The following is an 18,722-nucleotide window of genomic DNA, read 5'->3' on the forward strand; positions in this document are numbered from 1 at the left end:
TTGCGATCGATTAGCCACCATCGAGAATTGACACAACTTGCTGCTTCATTCTTATTCTTCCGTTCGACTCATCAACTCCGAAGACCATCGGACTCCTCCTGCCGAACACCAAGCAACACAAACACCACCGGATTTGTGACTTGGTTTCCTTCAGATAAACTCGTAATCACGATTTAAGTAAAATGTGATTTTCTTGTTTGGGTTCCTGGTAGAGATCATATGTTCTCTGGTGAAGAAGGCAATCTTTAGTTGGAACGAGATTTAGGGTTAATGCTATGAAACCGATTCTTATTTAAACGAAAATTAATTGATTTAAATTTACCAAAATTAATTTATAGCTAAGATTACAATTTTACCATTATTTAGGTATTTGAAATTATTGGTCCACATTCATCCTTACATCCACACAATATTTAGTTAGAATACATGAACCTCTCTCTCTTTCTCTCTCTCTCTCTCTCTCTCTCTATATATATATATATATATATATATATATATATATATATATATATATATATATATATATATATACTCTAATATACTCTAATAAATAAAGATCCATTTTGCCAAATGTCAATCTTTCATAAGTTTTGACACTTGTTATTTTGAAATATTTTTGAAATAAATAATATCCACATATCAATTTCTAGGTTTTTTTAATTTGTAAAATTAAAAAATCACATAATACATATAGTTATATAAGTAAAGTATTAAATGTAATAAATATGATTATAAATTGCAATAAATATATTTTTTTCTTCCTTATTTTAAAATTTAATTTTAAAAAATACTTAATGTTTACATTTTGATATTTAACTTTTTAATTAGCCCATGTAATACATGGTTTTCACACCTACTATATATATATATATATATATATATATATATATATATATATATATATATCTTACTATCTTATAAAAGAAATCTCACTATTTCTAAAAATAGATTCAATATAATAATAATATTTTTTAAGATGTCCAAACTATCAAGCTAATAGTACAAGTAACCGATAATAAAATAATATTAAACATTTAAACTCAAGCACATCAACGTTTGTTTGAATTCTTAAATTCAAATGTCATCAAATCAAGCTTAAATGTCGCCCATATCTTTAGAAAGCTTTTGACCGGCTCTTATATCACGCTCACTAATTTAACACACACTACAATTTCAAAATGAAATTTACGCTTACCTGATCTCTTTAAAAGCCATCCTTCCATAATACAGTTTCTATCGTCATAATCTCTCCAAAAACCCTACCTCCTACCATTACCGCCACCACGGACGTCACTTCAAGCTATCGGTGTTTCAACCTGTCGCCATGACCACAACCGGCGTTACCTAGAGCCACCGTCACCACTATCCCACGATTTGCCGCCGCGACCTTCACCACTAAGTTTGCTGTCACCTACAACCGCCACGAAAACCCTAATCGGTGAAGAAAACCACTATCAAAAGCCTGAAACGTAGAAGACCAAAGAACATTTTATCCAATATCGAGAAATTAGTGGTTCTATTTAAACGAAATAGTTAGGGTTCTCCCTTTAAACCACCAAGAGTCTCCACCATCGTTGCTGCCTTCGAACACCGAAGCTAGGTATGATCTCTCTCTCTCTCTCTCTCTCTCTCTCTACCCTTGAACAATTATTATGGTGATGAACCACACCACGAGAAATGGAATTTTGGTATCTCAACTCTCAGGTGCTTCTTCTTTACTTTACATTACTCTCAAGTGCGATTTTTTTGTGTTTTTCTATTGTTCAAAGTGATTAGAGTACTCAAAAATGGTAACACTGATCAGATTGTTGATAACGATTTATGATATGGTTACATATCAACTTTGTTCATGGATCACCATACGGTCACATATCAACTTTGTTCATGGATAATAGAACTTCGATGGATGATGAAGATGTTAATCTCTCAGTTTCTCCTCAAGGACCTGTTCTTTCTTCATGGGGTCAAACCAAATGGGGCAATATTGCCTCGATGAATTCAGTCAGATAAATGACCTAATTGGCTAAATTCTTCATTTTCATTCAGAAGCTCCGGTCATGGTTTCAATACATATATGATAGATACATGATCTATGTAAGTATTTTATTGATTTTTCATAACTATTGAAGCTTGGATTATTTAATTCATGTAATGTTTGTTTCTCTGAATTATAGTCCAATGCAGGACCAACTTCATAAACTTTTTTTGTGTAGTGGTGAAAATGGAGTTAGAAGAACTAAAACAACAAATATAGCAATGCAATATTTGGCTTCTGTTGGAGGTGGTAGTGGAAGAGAATATGAGATAATTAAAACTAATCCAATTTTGGAGGCTTTTGGAAATGCAAAAACATCAAGAAACAACTCAAGTAGTTTTGTAAGTGTATTAATTCACAAGTATATACTCCTTGGATGTTATCAACATCTTAATTTTTTAGGAATTCCAGTTGACAGTTGTGATTGTTTTGAAGTGTATTCCTATTGGAGAATTGGGTGTCAAGCAACAAAATGATTGTTATGAAATCCTACCTGATTGCCCATGAAGTGTTTGATAAAATGCCAAAGAGAACACCAACTTTCCATAAACCCATCCACCTTCAAAAGGCTATGAACTCCTACCTAACGAACCATACTTTCCAATAATAGCTTTGTTCTGCCAACATGCTTTATTCTTTCAAACACTAAGACTTAACTTCTTGTTCCCTAAACTTCAAAACGGTTGTAAAGTGATAACTTCCCTCTTTTTTTACACATTTTCTTTCTCTTGCCGCCCCTAGTTCAAATGAAATAGATTTTTTTTATGGCCATGTTGTACAATATTAAGAAAGTCTCGGTTGTGTAATCTAATTAATTTTCTTTTTGTTAAATCCACAGGTACTTTCAGGAGAAATTTTGAAGCTTTACATAGTCAATTAATGTATTTTTAGCAGATGCTTCAGCTGGTGGATGTAATTATGTTTCATTTGGTAATCTTATTTATCTCTATGAGTTCATTATTTTTATCTGATACTTCAGCTACTGCATCTGATTATGCTTTTCATGGTTGTCATGGTTGTCAATGTGTTATGATGAGGTCTTGTGTAAGGAAGTACTGATTGGCAGTTGTTAAAGTACCTTCTCTCTAATTGTGTATGTGTGTTTACAGGTCATGAGATGGGTGCTTAACTATGTATAAGACCTTATTAACAAAAGGATCCTACATTATACTACCAAAGGACGAGTGCAAGGTAAGGAGAACCCGTCTTGTTGTATGTAAAGCATGTATGTGTCTATATTGTATATTTTGTTATTAGGTCTTAACATCAGTTTATTTTGCTAAAAGAGTATTTTATTGACTTGTTGAACAACACTAAAGATTGGTTACTGCCCATTTATAATAAATCTATTTTCTTTTATGATATTCTAACTTTCTCATGTATGATCATGGCTTCTAAAAACCTTTTATGATTTAAAGAGCTTTAATGAAGACAACTTTTCTCTTTTTTCTTTTAAATAAGGCAATGATAGTTCTTTGGGAGTGGAATAGTGTACATGAGTAAAGCAGAAGATGTTATTTATATTCCAGTTTTGTCAAAATATGCTAAGACGAAGAGGGATGTATGCTGATATGGAGTTCATTTATTTTCTGGTTTGTAATTATAATATTTAGCCTTTCATTAACTAAAACTAATTGGTCCATTGACAGGCACCTTCCAAGTGTGTATTGTTTATTCATAACGAAAATACATATTAAAGTTAGCTTTCTTAAATATTCATTTGCTTATTCTTTATTATTACTTGGTAGTAATTAGTAGTTTGTTACTTCATCCATTTTATCCACTTTTGGGTCTAATTCGTGTTTTTTTTTAATTTCTTGATAATTTTTTGTAATATAGCCATTGTGTACCGTGGAAGACTCATAATACACTTTGCGTCAAAAGGATCTCAATATAGTCTGTCACAATGAAACAAGATTATATTGTATCTACACATTTGTTAAATCGCCGATAAAAAAATAAAGTAGTTCCAAAGAAGATGAAATAATGAGTTTGTTGGGTTTGTAAGTTTTTAGTTATAAGTTGTGTCTTTATCTTCAAGAACAACTAAATGTTAGGAACCCTAAGAACCACTTTTAACTAATAATTAATGCCATTTGTGTATTCCAATGCTCTTTCGAATTACTTTTTGTGGATTTAGAGCTTGAAAGCCATTTTTTCACAAATATATTCTTTTTCCCCTTCCATGTTATGCGTCCATGACAAAAAAAAACCATCCGAGTAAGCAAATCATTTTCTTTCTATTCATTTGTATGTTTTTTGGTTTTTGATGTAAAAGACCAATGATGGTTGGGTAAAAGGGTGAACTATTTTTAAGCATATTAAATGGCCACAAAAACAAAATTAATTCACACAGCCCTGTAACTACTCATTTATTTGATCACAACATGCTTTTGTAGGTGTCTTAAAGTGAAATATGATGAAAACTAAAGTTAGTAATCTAAAAGGGATGACAATGTCAAGCTGTGGAATTCAAGAATATGGTGGTAGACAAAACCAAGAATCATATCAGGAGTTGTTGTTTAAGTCAGCTAAGTTTGTTGCTATTGTTGCGCGCTCTTCTTAAGTACATTGCTATTGTGTGGTGATTAGAACTACGCTTCAAAGATTAAATCTTTTTTGCTATCTTTTCTAATTGTATGGTGTTTTAAGAACATCTCGAGTTACTTGCAGAGCAATTCCCTGATATTTTCTTGGCGTCTTGCTGTATATACGTTTTTTTAACCATTTTGCACTTGATGTGGGTTTCTTGATTTTCTAAATGTGGTTCGGTTCGGTCGAATCCAATTAAATTAATCACATCATACTTTAGAGATTGGATAGTGGACAACCGAAACATGTTACCAATTAATCGATAAAAAAATAACAATTGAAATATATGTATAAAAGAGCATAACTACCATTTTCTAACAATTTTCATCGTACACCATACCATCTCAATAATGAATTCCCCACCTACGATCACACCACTAATTTTGGTCAAACTCTAGGCCTAAAATCAAAAATCGAAAAATCAGAACCCTTAAGGAAATTATTTTCCAAAATAACGTAAAATATGTGTTTTTTTGTAACATGCCATGTTTCCGAAAAAAGGAAATAAATTGTAGAAAAAATATTCTCCTAATGAACTAATTGTTGAAACAATCTATTCGCCACCGCCGCATTGCGCGGGTACACAACTAGTATATATATATATTTATACCTTAAAAAACATTTATCATGTTTTGTTGAATTTTAAGAGTTACAAGACCTTATGCAATATATACAATGAATTTATGCAGCTTTTGAACCGGTCTTTTAATCCCTAATCAGTAGCATGAGATCCGGCAAAAATCATTCAATTCTGGCATGCCTTTCCTTATATCAAGCGTTGTTCCTCTCCTTCCCTGAAATCATAACCGGTTTTCTTCCTATCTCGCTCAAAAAACCCTAAGACAACTCCCTACCACCGTTTACCCTTCCTCTCTCTAAAAAACCTTAACTGAAATTTCTCATCGTTAACCCTTTCTTTCTCTGCGAAACCCCAAAGATCTGCAACCCCTAGCCAGATAGGAAAGGTCGTCGGCTATTCTTGCTGGAGAATATTCATTGAAGTGATGATGGCTCTCTTTCCTCACCGACGACCTTCAATCACCCCTGCTAGATCTAAACAGAGTGTATACCAGGTAGTACCTTTACAACTGCCAGCCCCCGACACCACCGCCATAACCACCACTGATTCTCCTTTCTCCGATATCTTTCTCTATGTATCTCATTCTTCAAATCTTACTAAAAAGCTCAATCATCTTCTTAAGCCATCACCACTAGCCCTAGGATCGATTGTCTATCTGGTGTTAGTATAACCTCATGACGAAGATAATGGACCTCTCACAGCCAGCCACTCTCCATCACCAGTTTGAAGGTACGAGATCCTCCCAAGTGCTTTCATATTTGTTAACCCCTTTCAATCTCTTCGCTTCATCTCTTTCGTTCACAAAACCTTGCAGCACCACTCACCCTTTCACTCTTTCTACACACCACCTAAAGGCCACCACCATAACCACCATCGCTCACCCTCTTCCTCTTAGTCACTGTAATACTAGACGTTGTCGCCCCTTCTCCCTCTCACAATACAACCATGTCACCACTGTTATTCATTTTTTATACCACCACCATCGCTCTCCCCATTTGCAGACATGACCATTGAAGACACCCACCATCAAAACCTGCTTTTCCTTCACCCACCATTCTTTTTCTCCCTTTTAAATAACTATATTCACACTTCATCATGTTTCTGTATCTCCCTACGTTTTCAGAGGAAGAGGTAATCGAGTCTATTAGATTATCTTTCACAAATTTTGGGCAATCTTGATTTGGAATAAATCTGATTCTTGGTTTATTTTGGGCAATCCGTTGAAAGCCTACTACTTTCGGGTCTTCGTCTTGTATTTGGTATTATTGAAATTGACCTCGATCACATATACATAACGCAGGATGATAGGAGGTTTGTTATTCCTTACACATCTGCAAAAATTAAACTAAAATTTTTGATTATGTTCACTATGGCAGATCTGATAAAAGGCCTAAGAAAAGTCATGGTGAAGTACCTATTGAGAGCCTTACGTATATGATACTACAACGTAGATGAGGCCAATAAAACATCATCCTGCATGTATAGGCACCAGAGTCTTATACCAATTTGGTGACCAATAAGCAAATCATGCTTTAGATATGCTCAAGGTTTTGAAAGGGAAACGTATCCCTAGTGAAATTTTCAAAATTCCATCACACAGTGCTGGAAAGGATAAAATAGGTATTGTATATGTTTCAAGGTGATGTAAGTTAGAATCTCTATCCAGGGATGTGAGGAGTTGCAAGTTGTAGATGGAACCATCTTTTGATGTTGAGCTCAAGTAAGATATCTATGGAAGTTCGGTCATGTTTTAAAACCTAAATTTATTTTGTTCAAAAAAAGTTGTTTTTTTTACTTTTTGTTATTCTAATTTATCCAAATAACATGTTTTAAGGTTACAACAGGTAATCCTCATGTTTATTTTCCATTTTCTTACTGATGTATCTGAGAGTTCGAGGAGGTTGCTATGTATTGATGATACTTTCAAGAAAACAAATAGATTAATCAAGATTTGGGAATATGAAGAAAACCCATCAATCAAACTCACCAATCTCGCCTAAAATCTATGTTATTTTTTCCTCTTGGTTTCTAAAATCTTTGTTTTCTGCATTATAGAATTAAATTGTGCACTCAACCTTCTGATATTGAGCTCTTCTTCCCATTCTATTTGATGGCAAATCCTTGGCTGCCCGAGCATAACCAGATTAGTGCAATTTATCAAGTATGAAAACTTTCTAGAAAGTATGGGATGCAAATATCCTAGCATTGGTGACTTTCCAGGTACTTGTATGTTTGAATCTTTATTTTAGGGAGGTTTTTGCATAGAAAACTATACAAAACAATAGCCTCATATGTTTGAATGTGTTTTTTGGTTGAAGGGTGTATTTTAGGAGAAAACATACTGATTGGTAATATTATTGTTTTGATTAGTCAGATGTTGAAGAAAATTACTTGGAGTTAGTATTATTTCCACAATCTTTCTATCTATATTTTTTTATTGTATTTGTATTTTCTCTTATTTCTGGATCCGAATGTATGAGTGGTTAATTTCATTCAGTGTAGTTGTTCTGTTGGGTTTCAATTTAAAGATAAGGTTCCTCATGTTGTGCACACATCAATGATCTTTGGTTGTTGACCATGTATGTCCCCTACCCTTAATTAGGTGCAGGTTAGTGTTGTGGTTTCTATGGAACCTGTAAACGGAGAAGGAAGAGCACAAACACGAGAGGGAGACTTATTCAAGTTTGAAGACCTTTTTGTTCCTCTTTTTCTCCTCACTTTCTCACATCACCACCGCACCACCAAAAACTCTATTATAGATCAAAGGTAAAGTATGCTATTATTTGCAGCAATTTCAGGAAGGATTGTGCAATTGTCTACATCCTTCTTATATTGACTTTTGTTGTTTTAGTGATAGATTTATTGCCTGAATTAAAGGTAAAAGGAGGTTATGATATGAATTAATGAGGATGCAATTGTCACCATTCTTCTTAGATCGTTTATAACGATAATGGTCTTTGGTTATTTGTCGATGGTTTTTATGGTTTCTTATTTGTGTTTCAGATTCAAACTTTGTCTATAAGGTTATTATTGGCCAAGTTCTTTAATGTAGTATCTTTCTTGTATGACTTGAAGATTTCTACGATGATTATATATTTGTCCCAATTTTGGTTAACAATATGTTGTTAATCATAGTGCCTTTTGATATCTTTTTTCCAGATCCATGTGTGTGTTGAACTGTCACTCTAACTATGTGTTTGTGTGTGTTTATATTGCAGGTGTATTTGACTGGTTATTGGTCGACCCCTGTGACGGAAGCTGTGCACCTTCACAGAACAAAATCATCCCAAAATAATTTTACTGCATTTAAGCATGTAAGTACTTACACTGATTTTTAGTTTTGAATATTCAACTGGTCTCTAGGTTTTTGTCTATTCATCTTCATCCATTCACCAAGTATAGTTTCATAATGCTTCTCTATCTTTTTGTTTAATTTTTTTTTATATTACCTGCTTTGATCCTCACATAGAAATCCCAAGTGATTTCTATTTTTTTGGTTTCTAAAAAGTACATACGGGATTTCATAAGTTCTTTGACTACCTAAAACTCTCCAGATAATGTCCTTTTTAATTTGTATTTGGGAATACTTTTGTAGGGGAAAACGATTACCAATCTGTTAGCTCATTTGTAGGTAAGTAAGAAAAGGGCTTATACCATGGAGGGTGTAAGGTATATTACCATTGTAGTATTTTCCCCCTTTTATCATTCAAAATACATAGTACAATCTTGATAATGTATGGGAGAAGAGCGGGTATAGTTACTTTTGAGTCCATTAGGCATATTTCCATCACCTTTAATGTCAAGTATATTCTATTTACATCAAAATTTATGTAATTTCTACTTTTAGTATTCAAAATTTGTTTTATAATACACATAATGATCCTATTCGGTGAATTTAATGGAACCCATGGTATTGTTTGTAGTGATATCAAGTATTTCCCTCAGTTCATGGTGACTCTTTTGCCCCTGTTCATACTAGGTATTTATTCTTCTAGAGGTTCATCATTTGGGTCGACAAATAGTCTTTGAGCAACTTTTTACATTATTCGGTGTAATACAAAAAATGAAGCATTTGAGTTCAAATGGATTGGACTCAAGTTGAAGAGGCTGCTCAAGTTTCAAAAAATTTGGTTCTTATTTGCTAAAGTTTCATCAACCTCTTAAAGTACAATGATACACATGGTTTGCTGCTCTAAAGTACAACGTTATTTCTATCTATATGTTTTGGTCATGTGGTTTTTTGTTTATTTTTGTAGTGTTTCTTTGTATATTTATGTAAGACTTTGGTTTCATCAAACACTTTTTACTTTTTTTTTAATTATTATTCCCAGCTTATGATTGCATATTTGTACATTGATTGCATGTTTTTATCTACTTTTGGATAATGATGTTTGTTCTTATGTATAAAAATAACATTCAAACACAAAGCAGTTTAACTCCTATAATAGGTTAGTTTCTCAAAGTATATCGTCCTATTTTGTAAAAAACTGGAAGCAAAACGCTATTGTAACTACATAGATTTTCAATTTTTATTGCCTTAAAAAGAATCATGATGCAAGAAATGAGTTGCTGCTTAAATTACATGTTTTTGGTAATTTAATGTTTTTCAATACACATTTTCATTCTTGATTTAGATCATGGATATTTTATTTAGTAAGCATATTAGTATTGAACATCTTTTGCTTTTGTCATTATTTAATTTAGTAAAAGGTGACAACTTCTATTGTAATGTTATTTTATTAGATTATATCCACATTCGTTACTCTCTTAATATGAAACAAAAACAAATATGATTTGTTTATATTTTCTATTTAGTTAGAATAATAGATAATGTATTATTTTTCATAACATAGATATTGCATCAACTTTTATTTATTTATTAGGTGTTCTTCAGGTATTTCTTAGAATTTAGGAAACCAAATTATTCTAATGATTACTTTAAGTATATTTAATGAACTTTATAATTCTATAGAAAAAGATTTTGATGCAAGTGACATGTATATTTTTGTTTTTTTAATTGGTTAAAATGTTAGCATTTTATAATATGAAATTATTCTACATAGAAAAATAGAAAATTATATATTTTAGAATATTTAAATATACCATTGATAAATATATTAAAATCATCAATAGTTATTCTAAAGAACAAATTACTGAAATCGTCCCTGTGGTTTGGGTAAAATTGCACGTTGGGACCTAACTTTTTTTTTTTTTGTACTCGGACAGTCCCTAACATATCATTTTGTTGTGTCTACAGTCCCTTGTAGAGATAAAAAGACTATATTATCCTTGACATTTTCTTTTTCAGTTTTTCTATATTTATAAATTATTTATTAATTAAAGAAAATAAATTATAAGTAATTTATAAATAAGTGGGTCCAACTTACCATTTTCCCTTTCCCCTCCACCTTCCCCTCCACCTTCCACCTCCACCATCTACCTCTGGCAACCTCCGGTAACCTTGGTTTATAAAATGAAAACCTGCAACTATCCCCACTACTCTTTATAAAATCAAAACATTCAATCAATACTAAGCTAAACCACAAATCAAAATCAAATCCTACAAAAAATGATCAATGATCAATCAACTACAAATTTGGAACATCAACTGAGGGGAGGTAATGGAGGGGAGGAGGTCGTTTTCTTGTTGTGATTCCCGTTGAGATTGATGTGATTCCGACCATCCAAACTCCAAACAACGACCATCTTCTTCTACCTTACACCGTCGCTTCCTCACCATCCACAGTTGGCTTGAGCTCCCACCACCCCACCCCAACCCACGGATAAATACCCAATAAAACCTTTTTCAATGGTTTTCTTCTGCTCGATTATCTCATTCCCCTCCCAAATCGGTAAAAGAACAGAACACTTACGCTGTATCTCTCGATTGTCTTCTTTCTCGACTGTATCTCTCGATTGTCTTCTTTCTCGACTGTCTGTTGATGAACCATGAGAAACATACTTTCACATTCTTCTTCGGGTTCGAATTTTGGGTTTCCGTGATATCGGGGTTGTCATCTGTCTCCACCCATATGCGTTGAATAAATTCTTCTTTAATCTGCATTCCATTGTTGCCTTTTGGTGTTGATTTGGATTTCAGTTGGTTTTTTTGCAGGTTTCGTTTCTTGATTTGGTTTTGATTTGATTTTAGTTGATTTTGATTTGATTTCAGTAGGTGTAGAATGAGGTAGAAAGAAATGACGGGGCGGAGGGTGAATCTAGGGCGAGGAAGATTTTTGATGGTGAGGGGTTCAATGTTTGCCGACGGTATAGGAGAAGGAAGGCCCCTGGAGAACGTGGCAGTCGGAGAAGATGAACCCACGGTGGCTGATTTGGGGTACAAATCTGGAACATCAACTGAGGGAGGCAATGGAGGGGAGAAGATTTTTGTTAAACTTTTTTCTTAAAAAGATAATATTATTAGAATTTAAAATCAATAATAGAAAAATAGAAAAACAAATAAAAAATAAAAGAAAGGGTATTTTAGTCATTTCAGGTGTGGTAGGGACTGAACGTGCAACAAATATAAACAATAGGGATGGTCCGAGTGCAAAAAAAAAAGTTAGGGATCAAACACGCAATTTTACCCAAACCACAGGGACGATTTCAGTAATTTGTTCTATTCTATAACAACTACATTAAAACTTATATCCAACAAACAAAATACTATTTTTCAAAAATCATACTTAAATACACAATCAAGAATTGAAAAACTGAAGGATCACAAAGTGTGCTCACCATATGTTCTTTAGAATATAAAATGTTTCCGAAAATACGAGTGACTAAAATTGTTAAAAAGGTCACCGATTACCCTAAACCGCCAAAATGTTGCAAAGAACTACTTCACACCTAAAGAAAAGTAATCACCGCATTAAAACTATCTGTCGAAACAAACTATTCGCACCCGTCGCTTGGCGCGGATAAACGGATAGTATATATATATATATATATATATATATATATATATATATATATATATATATATATATATATATATATATATATATTTGAAGTTGGGTTGGTCATGCCCCTGGCGGTCTTTATCCTTTTTACGATCAATAAATTAACAATTAACAAGTCCGCTTTTTAGTAGACTTGAAATGATTATAAAAAAATAAAGGTGTCTCTGACTTTAATCAACCGAATATCTTATTATTTAATTCATATTAACTAACAAACGTTCTACTTTAGAACAAACAAACGTGTGAATTTGGAAAGCTAAGGCTCACAAGATAAACACTTTAACAAATTTTTCATAAATTTTGGGATGTAAGGAAGTATGTGTATATATCATTACCAAACACTTCTATTCCGTTCTTGATTAAATCATTTGCATGTTTTTGGGTTTCATCATGACGATAAGTCCCATCAACACTCTCATTTTTATCTTTTTTGTAGTGATTCTTTCTCCAAGCTTGTCTCATGCCGATACTACGGCTGTTTTCATAATCGGTGACTCATTATATGACGTTGGAACAAATACATACTTACTAAAATCGATTGCAAAAGCCAATTTCCCGTGGTATGGTATCGACTTTTTCAACTCGACTCCTAATGGAAGGTTTTGCAATGGTCAAAACCTAGCAGATTTTACAAGTAAGTTTTTTTTTTTTTTCTATAAAGATGGAAAATGGGCAGGCTGGGTAATACATTTATAAATAGTTAATGTGTTAGATATTACAGTGTAAATTAATTTATCCTTTTAAATAAAACAAGTTTTCCACGTGCAGACTAAAAGTATACGTAGGCATTAATTGATGAACCAATTATACATGTGTTTGTTGATCATTTTTTCTACGACGACTATTCCATATACATTTTAATCTCGAAAAGCAGTAATCTAGTTATACGAAATGAATTAAGTAATAAACAAATATAGTTATGGCCTAAGGGTTATTTGTGTATCAAAAGTTAACTGTACGTTCTTTCCTCTTGTCATATAGACGTGCACGGATTTATGTAAATTTGTTTGCGATCATCTTAGCTAAAATCGCATTTGGAGAATCCGTGACAAGTCCGCCACCATTTCAAGCAATTCATCGCGGCGGAATCAATTTCCAGGAAAGGCTCATGGAAGCACTTGACATCAATTCAACCAGACATTGGGAGGGTCCTATTAAAAGGTTTACTTTGGCATCTACTCGAGCTAAGGAGAACCCTGGCAAAGGCGTAAACTTTGCATCATCAGGATGTGGGATTATTGACGCCACCTCAGCAATAGATGTAACATCACATTACCATCCACAATGCACTAATCTTTAAAGTTTAAATGATTGTCACATCCTCATTCTATTCTTTATACAAATCTATCAAATTTTTCATGCAATGCACTGAATACTACAACAAAATTCAAAGGAATATATATATATATATATATATATATATATATATATATATATATATATATATATATATATATATATATATATATATATATATATATATATATAAAAGAATTAAAAAAGTTTTATGTTCTTCGTTGAATAGTTTAGTGCCCACTGAACTTCAACACCTACATTCTACATTCTATAATGATAGCATTTAATCCAGGGAATATCAATTAGGCATGTCACTTTATTGAACTTTTCCATTAAACTGTGAATTGCTAATGCTCTTAGGCGCTAATAATATATCCATTTTTGTTCAGCAAGCTGTGTCGATAACCCAACAACTCAAAGAAGTAAAGTTCGTTTATGGAAATCTAAGTTCGCAAATGGGTGCTGAGAAGGCGATGGAGTATTTTGAAAAAGCAACGTTTTTTATATGTATTGGCAACAATGATGTCAACTTTTTTGCCCTATTTCGATATAAGTTGGAACCAGACCCGTACATTGACAAACTTATCCAAAGTTATAACAACACCCTAACGGTAAACCTTTCTTATATTCTTATAGCATGTTCACTCTGTCATTTATAATTATACTCTAATTGTGTATAAATTAAAGTATACGATAATGTTTAGACTTTATACAAGCTAGGAGCAAGGAAGTTCGGGATCTTTGGTGTGCCATATGTTGGATGCAGTCCATTAATGAGAGTTACTATTAAGGGTGGGAACTGTTCAAAAACAGCAAATGATTTGGCACAACAATTCAATATTAAACTCGAAGGACTTTTGGTACGAATGCAGGAAAATTCAGAGGACATGCATTTTTCGTATGCAAATTCATATAACCTACTTTATGATATCTACATGAACCCTGCTACTTATAGTAAGGACTTAATTCATTGCATTATCATGTTGCACCATGAAATCAAGGAGTTGCTTACATAAATCATAACTGTTTTTATTTTCTTCAGAAATTAAGTATGTAAATACGGCGTGTTGTGGATTGGGAAGGTTTAGAGCGATGAGCAATTGTAATCCGATCGCCAGGTTGTGTAAGGACAGAAAAGAGTATCTTTTTTGGGATGTATCTCATCCGTCACAATACATTGCCCAACTTATGATGGAAAAGTTTGCATTTGGTGAACCGAGATATGTAGGACCAATAACTTGGTCCGAGTTGGTGAACATATAATTAGATAATTAGAGCGCGCGATTGATCATATGCTCGTTTTTCATCCTACCGATTCATACTTACTGTTAGAATACATACAATATTCATGACTATGTGTTTGACTCTTGAAATCGATATGATGGAGAATCTTTTCTCTTTTATGTAACTCTATATGTTCGTTTCTTTTTCGCATAATGGGGACAAGACTTTAGCCATGTAGAAGAGACGATACAGTTCCAAACACACACACAAAATAGTTTTAAAAACTATAGACTTTAAGAAAAAAAACAAAAAACATATTTTTAAGTTCATTTTTTCCTTTTTATATAAAAACTGAACCAAACCTGATACCAAAATGGATATGGTTTGTGTATCTTTAATTGAATAAGTTAGGCAATTACTAAAATAATTAATGTATCTTTACGGTTTCAATCAAAATTAAATTAAAATAATGAATATATGTTTAGGTGTAAGCCAAAATACTTAAAAACTAAAAAATAAAAAAGTAATAAAAAGAATAAAGACCCGAAAATCCCAAACATAGTTGGATTTTGTTTTACATGACTTTCTAAATCAAGCCATAATGCTAGAAGGAGTGAGTGGCATGTTGGGTACATTTTTACCTTAATTTTTTTTTGCCAAATCTTTGTGGTTTTTGCCGTACATCATCTTCACCATATCATTTAATCATTTAAGTATATTATGTGGGATGGGTTAATCTTCCATTTCAAATCCCCTATCCTAATAAAAGAGTACATCTCTGCCACGTGACAACTCTTCAGCCCTCCTACAACTTGCTTTCCCGCCTATATTGTCAAAGTTAAATTTCGATTATACTCTTGTGCTTTTATAAACTACTCGAATTCGTGCCCATTAAAACCGACTGGAATAACAAGGAGGGTTGACAAAGAAATCAATAAAACAATTATCAAATCGCATGAAAGCAAGAAGCAATATCATTTTCAAATTAATTTGAATTGCATTTGCTAAGCTTCAGTCGACTCTTACCTAAATCGCTTCTAATAAAACAACTATCAATTCATTCTTACTTCAATCGCTTCTAATAAAACAACTATCAAATAGTAAGAAATCAGGAAGCAATATCTTTTCATATTTGAATTACATTTTCTAAGCTTCAGTCAACTCTTACCTCAATCGTTTCTACTCTTCGGTCTCTTTCTGCAAAAAAAATATCTCGCTAGGGAAGAACGGAGAATCAGAAATTGATGGTCATCTTTTCCGACAACTTCGGGTAAACCTAAGTATGTTCCCTCCACACTACTTTTTTTTGGTTGTGTTTCCTCCTAATTCGATAATTTTGTTCCAGATGTCTTTTGTTTACAACTGGTACATCAATCTCCTCTCAAAAAAGTCATGATATGATATGGGTAATCATAGATGAATTAACGAAGAGTACACATTTCAAAAGAGCCAATGAGAAGTGGTCTATGGACAAGCTTGCAAATGTTTATGTGAAGGAGATGGTAAGCCTTCATGGTGTTCCCTTAACGATCGTGTCAGATCATGACAGTCGTTTTACTTCGAGATTTTGGAAGAGCTTACAGGAAGAGATCGATACAGAGTTGTGTTTGAGTACAGTTTACCATCCACGTACTGATGGTCAGAGTGAAAGGACAATTCAAATCCTAGAAGATATGTTGAGAGCATGTAGCCTGAAATTTGAAGGTAATTGGAATGAGCATCTACCCCTAGTAGAGTTTTCCTACAACAATATTTACCATTCGAGCAATAAGATGACACCTTATAAGGCCTTGTACGGATAGAGGTGTCGTACGCCAACTTGTTGGCTTGAAGCTAGAGAAAAGTGGTTCATGGGACCGAAGATAGTTCATCAGACTGCTGAGAAGCTAAAGGTGATTAGAGAAAGGATGTTAGCAGCTCATAGTTGAAAAAAGAGCTACGCTGACAAAAAGCAACAACCAATGACTTTCAAAGTTGGAGATTTGGTGTGGCTCAAAGTCTCTCCATCGAAAGGACTTATCAGATTCGGAAAGAGAGGGAAGTTGAGTCGAAGATTTATTGGACCATTCAAGGCTCTTCAGAGAGTTAGAAACCAAGCTTACAAGTTGAAATTTCGAGAAGAACTGGATGGTATTCATAACACTTTCCATGTGTGTTATTTAAGAAAGTTCTCAGGAGAAGTTCCCGATGTGATTCCGCTTTCGGAATTAGGGATAGATGAGAATAAGAGGCTAATTGAAGAGCCCGAAGAGATTGTTGATCGTAATACAAAGAAGTTACGACGTACGATGGTCAAATTAGTGTTAGTGCGATGGAAACAAACGAATGGGTCGAACCTCACCTGGGAGATAGAGGACGACATGATGAGTCGTTATCCACATACGTTTGTTGATGCATGATTCTGGGATGGAATCATCCTAAGGGGGAGAGAACTGTAACACCCGCGTTTCTCTCTAAGCATTAATAAGGTGATATAATAGTCAGTGTCAACAATTTTAATCTTTTTCAAATAAATAAAGAGAATTACTTGAGTATTACGTGTTTTATGTGTAGTTATATGTAGTATACGTACTTATACTGATATAATAATAATAAGAATAAAATACGCGTCAAAATATAATAATAAATAGGATGAATAACCTTGTTGAAAGATGAAGTAGTCGAGATAAGGATTTCGGAGATATAAGGAACGTTGAAATCCGACTTCGTATGAAGAAGTTCTGCTTCTTCGAAGTTTCGCGATTAACGGGCACGACTCCGCGTATCAAAGAAAGTAAATTTTTGATAAATTAATTTTTAGACTTAGTGGTCTAAATGAAAGTCATAGTAGTCATTAAACCAAGCATGTGCATATAGAGAACATCCAAATTTGACTTCGTCAGAGGAAGTTATGATTTTTCGAAGTTTCAGCGCAAGAGTGAAAACACAGAAATCGAAATTCTAATCGAATGATTGTTAGCCGAAACAATCTAAACGAGAGGTAAAGAGCTCGTTGATAGAAGTTCGTCGATAAAAAGATCATCAAGAACGGGGTCTGTATGTAGGAGTTATACTTTCTGCGGCTATTTCTAACAGCTTAAGCCTATCAAAAATATAAATTTTTGATAGAGTGAGAATTAGTTGTTGGGGTCTAAAGGAAATTTGTAGATCTAATTGAGAGCTTTCTAGTTATATAAGGAACATAAAAAATGAAGCTTGTGTGAAGAAGGTACGTCATTTGGAAAATCTAGAAATCCGCGTACGCGAAGTGTGTGGCGCACACGATGATGTGGAACTACGAGAGAACACCACATGGCCATGTCAGGGCATCCCCTTTATTCCGAGACATGCCAACATGGACCAAAGGAAGGTGACATGTGGTACCTTCTAGAAATGGCATACGCGGACAAATGAGGCGACGACACGTGGCAGAAGCCCAAAGGAGCCAGCAAGGCCATAACGCGCGGCGCGCTCCCATACATGTGTGGCGCGCTTGGCTTTGCTTGGTTATAAATAGTGGCCTTCATATAAACTTTCATCCTCACTCCCCTACAGCCAATTCTCTCGACTTATGCTCTACTTTATCCCATTTTCCCTTAGTTTATTTGTTCCAACGAAGCTCTGCAACACCTGAGGTATTCAACTAAATAGTAGCCATCAAGTAGGAGCTCTACAACTACAATTTCTGGAGTTTGGTCGGGAGGAACCTCAGTAAGTTAAGCTACACTCTAGTTCTTTCAGTGTAACTTATATTTATAGTCAAAATTCAATATTATGAACCTATAAATAAGAACTATCAGTAGTTCCAAGTTATAATACCTATTGATCTACTTATGGGAGAGGTGACTAAATGGTAATGTTGGCTTGGTTGTTGGATTTCAAAAAGGCTACACTACGAAATGGTCATGCCTCCTAACTTTCCTTCCTGGTTGATCCTTATTTGATAGAACTATTGGTATTTATCGATGATGACCACAAACTATTCTAGACATTCCAGTGGAACGCTAGCAGGATTGCAACTTGTATGTGTTTCTGACCTATGTGTTCACTAAAG

The 18,722-nt window shown here is 33.7% G+C and overlaps 1 protein-coding gene across 1 annotated transcript; it reads left to right on the plus strand.

Annotated features, from left to right (window-relative positions):
- The first annotated feature begins 12,485 nt into the window (after window positions 1-12,485).
- Window positions 12,486-14,873, plus strand: LOC145168547 (GDSL esterase/lipase At1g74460-like). Its single transcript, XM_079087335.1, has 5 exons — window positions 12,486-12,803; window positions 13,192-13,430; window positions 13,855-14,076; window positions 14,170-14,419; window positions 14,508-14,873. Exons 1-5 carry the CDS (start codon window positions 12,542-12,544, stop codon window positions 14,726-14,728), a joined length of 1,194 nt encoding a protein of 397 aa, XP_078943461.1. The 5' UTR covers window positions 12,486-12,541; the 3' UTR covers window positions 14,729-14,873.
- The last annotated feature ends 3,849 nt before the right edge of the window (window positions 14,874-18,722 follow it).

The sequence above is a fragment of the Lactuca virosa genome, chromosome 4 (genome assembly GCF_052849685.1).
Source record: "Lactuca virosa cultivar CGN04683 chromosome 4, Lactuca_virosa_CGN04683_v6, whole genome shotgun sequence".
NCBI classification, from domain to species: domain Eukaryota; kingdom Viridiplantae; phylum Streptophyta; class Magnoliopsida; order Asterales; family Asteraceae; genus Lactuca; species Lactuca virosa.